The 10,634-nt window shown below is 36.3% G+C and overlaps 1 protein-coding gene across 1 annotated transcript; it reads right to left on the bottom strand.

The window, feature by feature from the left end:
- Positions 1-1,627: 1,627 nt before the first annotated feature.
- LOC143911036 (MAPK regulated corepressor interacting protein 2) lies at positions 1,628-9,834 on the bottom strand. Its single transcript, XM_077429750.1, has 5 exons — positions 9,704-9,834; positions 9,495-9,576; positions 7,759-7,868; positions 3,933-3,992; positions 1,628-3,858 (listed from the first exon to the last, which is right to left on the bottom strand). The coding sequence occupies exons 1-5, from the start codon at positions 9,753-9,755 to the stop codon at positions 3,719-3,721; spliced, it is 444 nt and encodes a 147-aa protein (XP_077285876.1). The 5' UTR covers positions 9,756-9,834; the 3' UTR covers positions 1,628-3,718.
- Between the last annotated feature and the right edge of the window lie 800 nt (positions 9,835-10,634).

Consider the following 10,634-nt stretch of genomic DNA (forward strand, 5'->3'; position numbering starts at 1 on the left):
AAATTTCAGGTAATCGGCAAAGAAGCAATACCTGACTTTATAACAAGTGTAGTCCCCGTGAGAATGGATACATCAAACTTAAACGTGGTAAAATACAAAAGAAACATGATCGAATTGGAAAACAAGTTTTCAGTAGCAATGCTGACGATTCCAATAAAATGTGATGGATCAGACAACGAACACGTATCAATATTGAAAAGATTAGTTCAAGTCCGGAGAGAAACTAGCTCGCTGCGTAACAGTTCCGATTTTCATGTAAGAAGCCATTTTATAAAAGCCCAATATAAACCTTAAAAGACTTAACACACAAAAGTATTCTTCAGGTCAATTACGGTCTTATGAAAATATCCGGATACATACTACCCAAACCCATCCTCGGACCAATGATGGATAGTGTACAAGCGACGTTAGTCGTGAGCAACCTGCCAGGTCCGTCAGATGTGTACATATGTAACAAGTACAGACTACACAAAATGGCGTTCTTCGTACCACACCGTGGCACCACAGGCACATAGTTCACCTAAAACATAAATTTAACGTAACTTACAAAGGATTCTATGGCATAAAATTGTTTTCAGGTATTGGATTGACGATTCTGTCCTGCAATAATAAATTACAACTGGGCATGATGGTGGATTCAGCCCTCATCGGCTACCGCATCGATGCTAAAACCATCTTAAGAGGATTATTCAACGAGTTGGAAACGTTGGATAAAGTCACATCGAAGAATACGGTGTCTCAAGAAAATATTGGGTATGTAAATTAAAATTTGTTTACTTTATAGTAGAGCTTCTTTAGAGGTTATTTGAAAATTCATAATATTATGGATTCAAATTTCATATAATAAGTTGGCAATTGACGAGTTAACCCTTTGAATGCTGACCAACGCCGATTGGCGTTTTACCAACAAGTTCTGAGAATGAAATACGCCGTTAGGCGTTGTTTTTTGAGTATGTAAAAAATAAACAAGAATACTACCCAAGCCTTTCCAGGTAGCATTGAAAAAAAAATGCATTAAACATGGGTCGTGTAATCCATGTCAATGTTTATAAACTGTTTTACACCGGAATTTCTGAATTTATAACCATAGCAGAATTTCTCGATGGAAATCCCTAACTGCCGAGTATTTTAGATTGTGAGCATTGCATTTGAACAACAATGAAGAAGATGGAACTAGTTTTGGAAAAAACATTCATCAATAGACTTTTGTTTATTTTATATTGTTGCAAGATATATTAGATAGTCTAAACACACCTTTACTAAACTCGAAATCCTCAGCGGTAGTTATCTAGGGTTTGTTTGGGTTAGCTACAATTTTTATACCTGCTTTTTAAATAATTCTAGTTGGAAATGTTGGCGAAATTTTCAGCGTGGCGGGCTTTCAACAGAAAAGACGTCAGTACTCAAAGGGTTAACTGAAGCTTGCAACTACTAAACTAGTTTGATAATATGTAAATTTATAATATATTTTGAATTGCAGAACTGAGACACATTGAAAAGTGCAAGTGAAAAAGTCAATCAAAAATCAAGGAAAGCAATGTGAATAATTCATTATATAAATAAGAGCAAACGAGTATCATATATTTATACACAAAAACCGCTAAGAAAATAATTAAAACACATCAATCGAAATAATATAATTTATTATCAAAACACTAATAACAACTTTGATGGTGAGTGATTTAACAAAATGTGCAATGAGTGTGTAACACTACAAATAAACAATTTCAACAATAACAGAATTCACGAATTATCACAATGTATGGATCGGCATGTGAAGATTCGACATGAACTATATACTTCTAATATAAAATGCACGATCGAAATTATACAGCATCAAGTGTTACGTATAGCTTTCGAACATATACAATAATCGCAATAGACAATATTTGCGTCACACGATAATAATAAAATAAATTGCACTTTACGTATGTATGTATAGCGATCGAAACCATAACGACGGTATGATTTGAAACTATTCAAGTTACAAAAAAATCTCTTCCATTCAAAACTCTAATATGCACTCACCTGCCAAAATATATACGCATCTACGAATATAATATACACTCTACGCGTGTGCAATCTCGCTAAAATCAAAACCTGGTATCTGACATTCTACACATTTCTCTCTATCGTCTACTTACATAATCTACAGGCGATCAAACGCATGCTCTCTTCATCATCATCATCATCACCATGTTCGCATCAAATTTAAAAATAATGGAGGCCGACGACTATGTAATACGAACCCGCATTCTGAAGAATCCATGCATATTTCGGAGCCGACTGATTCCGGCAACTTGTGAATTGAACGATTGTCTCAAAGGAAAAATACAAATCAAATAATCACCCTTTCAATTCACAATTCATTATCATTATTCAAAAAATACAATAAAAAAACAATATATGTATATAAATATGTAATCGGTGAATGCAATTGAATAAAATGAATTAACAAATACATTACGATATTTTGAATGTGACTCAAATTCATAAACTTAATAAAAAAAATATGCTAAAAAGTCTATTTTATTATACATTCAAAACGAAATGTATCGAAAATTTAGTCATATATATATATATATATATGTATGTAACTGCCGTGAGCAAGATCACCTCATAAGGTAACAATTTAATACTACACTAAGTTTCCTACAATCTAACGGAAAGTTTCGACTATTCTAAAACTAGAAAAACAAATTGGTAACAGGCGAAAAGTACAATAATATATGACTATTGATACTCTATGGAATATCTTGGTTAATCTAAAAAAAAAAAAAGAATAGTACATTTGCGAAAACAGTCGCAAATATAACGATAGTGCGGTTGAATAAGTAAAAGAGATCAGACACAAATATATAATATATGTATTATCGATTCAAATTTTGGTTTGTAAAGTCATTTATACAAACGAAATAAAATATGAAAACAGTATGTAGTAATAATAATACAATAAAAATATTTTAATAATATAAAATATCATTCAACGTAAAAAATACATTCACCAATCTGGAATAAACATATATTCCCATGTGAAAATTGCATAGAATACAATTACAACCGATTCCAAAATACAAACAAATATCTTTGTATAAATACCGTCGTCGATTCCGTCATCTTAAAGCGACAGTTAATCTCCGATAACCAGGCCTGCTCCGATACTACCACACAAATATAATTAATCCATCGGTTTTGAATTTGATTTATAACATTGCTCATTTCCGACAAAATTGTCACAGCTCAAAACATGGCAAAATAGGTTTGGACTATACAAATCTATTAAACATCAAAAAATGCGAAATTTATAGCGTTGTGATACTGTTGTCGGAAATAAGCGATATGTCATCTAAGCTGACAGCTCCGGGAGCAGGCCTGTCTTAGCTGCCAATGTCGTTCTATCATTTGAAGTGTTTTAAAAGACAATTTGGCCATTTTAAAACCGTTTTGAAGAATCGACGTCGATTTGTTATCATAATCGCTAATTCACATGTAAGTTGTCAAAATATAAAAAAATTATAAACAATTCAAAAATATACAGTCATTTACGACGATAAGAATTAATAACAAAAATTGATTGAATTTACAAAAAAAATTAAATGAAAAATATCAGTTTATCGGAGATTTTTGCTTATTGTGCAAATAAAGTTAGTCATCGCCACTATTTGGTATTGGAACGTAGAATGCGGGCAGCTTTACACTTTACACAAAAAGACTTTACCTAGAGAGATTTGGTTATGTTATGGAAAAGCCGTTTTCCCCACCAAGATTCCAAATCGAATGGCTTAAAATCTCTCAGGACGGGACTTGGTTCTGAATCTTTATAATATAGATTACTCGGAGCCACGCTGACAGTGTACACTGAAATCAAACATCAAAATTCATCACCCGTTAGTTAAGACAAGCATCGGATCAATTCAACAAATAATACGCACCATGATCTTCGTCCGACGGAGACGTCGGTTCACTGTCACATTCTGCTACCTGATTCCATGCTGAAAAATAACAAAACAAAAATCAAAAACTATTCTACATATTAAACAAGTAATACGTGAATGATTGTTATTTAATTTTGAAAATTGAATCAACGATTTTCATACAATTATGTACATTTAGGGCCTAAAACCGACTGAAAGAGATCACACTTTAATAAAACTCAATAAAGGGAATAAATCACCAAATTCAACCAATTCAACCTCCAGAAAATGGCATGTGTAAATGGCCGTGTATTAAACTTTATTTTTAATTTATACCAGGAAGGTCTAGCACGTAACCCTAATACGCCTTCCTGGCGAGAAACATTGTACATTTGACAAAAGTATTATTAGTATTATACAAAGTAAATACATATCAATTAACATCCACAGAAACATCTATGGTCAAATTTGTAAATTTTGCAGCATTTTTATACAATTCATCGCAATTTGAGATTGCTGAAAACTCAAGATTTGCGAGAAAATGTGCTAGGTTGCCAATTGGTTGGAACCGTTTTAATGATAGGAAACGATCGACCCAAAGTCAAAAATCCAAGATATGGCCAGCAGAAACCAGTGGGATTTGAACCCGTGACCACTTTGTTCATAGCATTATATAGGTATGCTCACTAGTCTATTCTGCTGGTTATATAAACCAGCGCACCAGCCCCAGTTGACACAGTGAGCCTCAGAAGACCACTCCTCTGAAGTCGTGCAACTGGCTCGTTCGCGATACATAAAATAATACATACTCAGGGTTGTAGAATAGCCGGTACCCGCCGGTACGGCACCCCGCCACCTTTTATCAGCACCGGTACGCGACCCAGCATAAAAATTTCAAAAATCAAAATAGTATAAAACTTTAAGTTTTACCACTTTTGCAATATTTTTCACCCAAGCCCGATGACAAGGAGCGCTGTCATGCATAAAAATGCTGTCAGGATCAAGGATACCACCAGGCTTTATGTAAGACACCAGATGTGTCTTTAGCACATTTAAATATTGGTCCCCAATCATGGACCCAATAACGAAATAAATGGGCCCTGGACCTTTTTTTTCGCTTATGACGGCTCAAACCATTGTCTAGGGTGGATGTTTAATTGTGCTATCGATACATGAGGGTAGGTAGCGCTCTCAGGGGCTGCGACGAACAAACAAACGGCTTTGTGTTTCATGAACTGAAGGATACATTCATAGCTCGAAGAATTTCTTGCATAATGCAAAAAAAAGTGCAAAATCGAGCGTACCGGCACCTCAAAATTTAGCACTACACCACTGTACATACTTGCATACTGAACATTGGTCAATACACAAAATGGTCAATACACCTTTCCCGTCTTATAATGATTTAAAAATATATATAAAATTCCTCCCTTCACCGAGCGATGCTCGGTCTATCAGATATTATTATATAATTGAAGAGTTTCTTGACATTTACACATTTCACGACAATTGCCATTTGGCTTCTTACCAACGCCAAGGCCAAGGTGTCAATCTAAAATAGCTCTACGACGTGAACCGACGTATGTTCCGATCATTCAAAAGTTGAATGATGACGATGTTATTCAGAATCAAGTAAATTCATTCAAATTTTCAGCAACCCTGTTTGCAAACAATAACATAATCAAACTACAAAACTTTACAACGAAAAGTTCTGAGAGCCCAAATCGGTGAACGAGAGAAATTGTAGAACTATTGCACCACACATCTCACCGAATCACACGTACGTGTTAAACGTGTGAATTGGTACCTGCGTCGTGCCACAACCTTTTTAAACTATTTGCTCTCCGAAGGGAACAAGATCGTGCGTAGCCGTTCATGAAAGTCAAACCGACCGACGCGTACAGTGTAACCCTTGAACCGTTCGATCAGACGTATGTAAATATCATTTAAACGAGTCTAATCGAAACAGAACAATAGACACATAAATTGGTGCCGTTGCATGGGGCCAATTCGTCGAAAGGGTCAAACTGAGTTGTTGTTATTATTGCTCAACCCACCGGCTAAGATGTGTGATATTCGCAAATTATCTTTGGAACTTTGGACCCCTTCTGTATCTTTACTGAATCTTATTATAAAAACGAGTTAGCGATCATACAGCCAGTCACATGATTAGCAAATAAAAATGCCTCCATTCTTGCATATTTGAATAAAAATTACCACATTTCATATATATTAGTGGTTAGCCTTTAATATCTAATTGTATATTTTCTTTTAAATCCTTATTAAACCACCTGTATATTGTTTAAGTACTGAAATTATGTATGAACCTCCTTATATGTTAACACTATGGTGGTCACTGACTCATATTTGTATCATATTGGGTGCACAACGCTTACTAGCCGCTGATACATATATGATTCACGACTGCGCGAACTGTTTCAGTCTGCTGATATATTTTTGTATCACATTTTCGTCAATCGTTTGTGGCTGATGATACAATTTTGTATCACGTTTTCGTCATAAACGAAATATATTCGCACAGTAGTGAATAATATATGCATCAGCGGCCAGTGAGCGTTGTGCAACCAACATGATACAAATATGAGTCAGCGGGCACCATTGTGTTAGCCTGCAGCGTTTGTGCTTGAAAGAAGTTTATTGATTGTTCAGTATGCAAATATGTGTTATTTTATGTACCGCGAAGGAGCTACTTGCTCGACTTGAGAGGAGTGGTCTCTAGAGGCTCACTGTGTTGTCTAGGGCTGATACGCTGGTTTATATATTTCCAGCAGAATATACGAGTGGTTAGCATGGGTTTACCTCACGGGCCGGAATGTGAAATGCCGGAAAACGCAAATATCGGAAGGCAAAGATCGAAAATCGAAAGATCAAAAAAAAGGGTGCATGGTAAACGGTACATACTCACTTAATTTGCGCGAGCAGGATACAACAGGAACAAGAGGAACAGGCTTTTCCTCCCATATTAATGTGCGCACGCAGAATACGGGAGGAAAAGCCTGTGATTTTTTTTGATCTTTCGACTTAAGATCTTTCGATTTTCGATCTTTGCCTTCCGATATTTGCGTTTTCCGGCATTTCACATTCCGGCCCGTCACGGAGACCGGGTTAGCATATATGCTTTCGAATATAGTGGTCACGGGATCGAGTCCCGCTAGTTGCCGCTGGCCAGACCGTGGTTTGTGACTCCAGGTTGATCGTTTCCTATCAGAGTTATAATAATTCGCAGATATAGTACCTGCAAATAGCCAATAGTATATAGGCTACTATAGCCAATAGTAGCCAATATAATACCTGCAAATAGCCACAACCATTATAATATGCATGTACTTATGAAACCGTCTATATATCATACCAGATAGTTATTGAAGCATATACAGAAACATTTGAAATTTCAGCATAACCTACATATTATAATTTTGTATTTCCATCCCGACTATGTATTTTTTTCATATGAAAATTATTAGAAGTTCATATAAAATGTTATTAGACAATGGTCAGTATATACACATAGATTTTGGCCGAATAATACTGCCCGTTTTACTATTAATACAGACCAGTTTGATAAAAACACTGACTATAATTTAATTTCTCAACGATGAATTGTTATTATGCGACCGGGACGATGTTATATCAGTTACTTTATAATATAATTGGGTTTGTCGTTTAATTTAAGACACTGGTGGCACTCGGAAATGTTGAGATGTCGTAAACAATATCAGTCAGGGAGATAAGGCAATCTACATAAGTGCTGCTGCAATATTGTAATGAGAGACTTTGGTTTAGTAATATAATATGTCGCATTGCAACAAACGATTTTACTCACTATCATAAATATATCTAATGATTTCTTCATGCTGTGGAGTAATCGAATCTTGATGTATCCTTTGGTGCATAGATTTTTTGCCATTGAGGTGGAATACTGGTTTAGGAAGACTGAAACACAATTACAATACAATTTACGCCTGTTCTTAATAGAACTAAAAATATTGGAATATTCAGTTATATCAAAAGCTTTCACATCATCATCACACAATATATGTTAAGCAATCCTAATGTATAATCAAAACTGTGCACATTTATTCATACCATTTATTCATTCAACTATGTATGTACTTATGTGTTAGTAATTGCAAATTTTAATATATTAAAACTAATATGAAGAATGAGTAAAAGTTTTGGGTATGTGGTGTTGGCTTTAGAGGAAAAGTGAATTATTTCATCATACTACAAAGTCTTCCAAATAAATTCTAATTAATAGTTAACATGATGCAGTTCATATAAAACATGTATGTAATTCGTACGATCGTTTACATTTATAAGTTTTTACCAAGAAGTAGAAATATATTTTCAACTAGACTTCAAAATCAATGGAAGACATTCAATTGGTAGACCAAGGACATGGAACTGGCAACTAAGAAAGATAGAATTCAAGTCCAAAGGATAAGTAGCAAATGAAGAATTGATGTATGATGTTTTTATAGTTTGTAGAATATATTCGAGTCTGTTTTTTTTATCTCAAATGTTGAATCAGATACTTTTTATTCAATCGCATTAATAATTTTGAGGAGTGAAACTATGCTGTCAGTGTAGTTCATACGATTTTCACCATATTATTATAGGTTTTTTTTTTTTATGAAAATAAAAAGGTGCAGAACTCACTTCTTGTCAAGTTTTTTATTAGAAAAGATTATATTCAAATTATATTATGTAGAATATTCGTTTGAAACATAAAAAATACTGAGACAAAAAGGTGCCACAAAAGCCTTGGGTTTTACATTCCAAATTGTCCCTGTTTTATTTCAAATTGACCCTTTTTTCATGTCAAATTGACCCATCTTCATGTCAAATTAAACATTTTTCATTTCAAATTGACTCATTTTTCATTTCAAATCGAAATGGGTTCAATTTGAAATGAAAATGTGTCAATTCGGAATGAAAAACCTGTCATAAGATTCTCAATGGAAAAAAGTTCATATTGAAAAGCGGCCTCTGTACTAAAAGCAAAGTAAACAAGAAATATTATTAAAATTGATACTTTTTTATAGTCAACGATACAACTTTAATAACAAATTATTATTTCACTCTCCAACTTAAATACAAACGTCTCATTTTGAGTTTGAACATTCAACACATTTGCACAATCGCAAATTATTCCTCTACGATCTTTCTCGGCTGTATATTTATGGTAATTGCGTCGAATGAAAGTCGAATAAAAAAAAACACACACACACACAAATTGCTTTCTCATTCGCAAACTCGTTCGCGTATATTGCAAAGCAATATTCGAATCACTTTCAACGACAGACATTTGAAAAAAACCCAAAATTTCAGACACAGCAAACTCTCACACAAAACTATATACATACATACGTATCGTAAAATTTTATGAATGAATATGAAATCATCAATGAAAATCCACCACATTTTTAACGTAAAGGAAAGGGAGAGGGGAAGCGCGGGAGGGGTGAAGCACGTGCGATAGGGAATGGGAGAGGGGGGGGTGGGGTGGGGGGGAGTGCGGCAAGGAGCAGGAGGTTAAGGTTATGTCGTGTTGATTACGTAATAACGTCAGTGGAGTCCGAGGGCGAGGACTTCCGGCTGTCCCTGAACGTCTCCAGCCGCTCCAGGTTCTGCGAGATGCCTGCAACAACAAACCACACACTCGTCACTCTCCACTCTCGACTCTCGACTGTTGACTTTTCTCACCGAACGTTTGCACGGCGGGGAGGGGTGGGGGCGGGGGGGGCCGGAGTGGGGGTGGAGTTCACCTCTGCGAGCCTTCGTCACGATTTTGATAGGTCCTTTGGAGACGGCGTACATAATGACACGAAGCAGAGAACCTCTTCGGCCGGCTTCGCGACCTGCACTGTTCGGCGCTCGGCGTTCGGCGTTCGCTGCACGAGGTCTGTTGTCTGCTTGTCGGCTGTCGTCGTCGCTTTTGCCCCTCATCGCCGCTGCTACGGCCAAATCGTCGACTTTCTCTTTCTAAATTGCGTGTATGTTGCGCTGCACGCGATTATAAATTTCAATCGTATTTTTTTTATAACACACTTCTCGATGCTCCCGTTGCGCTTATCGAGTCTGTAGGAATACAATACAGCTTGTACGAGCTTTCAGCAAAGCCAAAGCAATCATCTATTCGCTCCAGATAAACAAACCTTGAGTTCAAGGGAACAACCGAAATACTTCGTCCAGCTTACTCATAAAGGCGATTCGGTTCGCTCCAGATAAACAATCATCAAGCAACCTTGAGGCACAGCCACGGGTTTGGTGCATCCGCTCTAAAATCGCCAGATTAACGGAACGGCAGCTTTGAACGTAATTCTCGTTTTCTCTATAGGGGGTGTAGGAATCTCGTCATCGTCATCGTCATCGAAACATTCGAGAATATTCCGCAACAACAAACCACATTCCTTGCAGAACTCACACACGTAAACAAGCGGAACGAAACCCAGACGACGCACACCTGCAGCCATTATATTAAACTCAAGCGGAACGCCCCTACCAGTCGAGCAGAACCAAAACGGTCGAAACACGCCGCCACCATTAAACTACATCGAGCGGAACGGCGCCAATCATTCCAGAAAATTCTACCCCTCGACAAAAGCAAATTCCTCGCTTACGCATCAACAAACCACCACCATCGATCAGGTGATTCCAGAAACACTATAAAAGGAGGTACAACCCAAACAACGCCAG

This window comes from Arctopsyche grandis, chromosome 4 (assembly GCF_051622035.1).
Source record: "Arctopsyche grandis isolate Sample6627 chromosome 4, ASM5162203v2, whole genome shotgun sequence".
Classification (NCBI taxonomy): domain Eukaryota; kingdom Metazoa; phylum Arthropoda; class Insecta; order Trichoptera; family Hydropsychidae; genus Arctopsyche; species Arctopsyche grandis.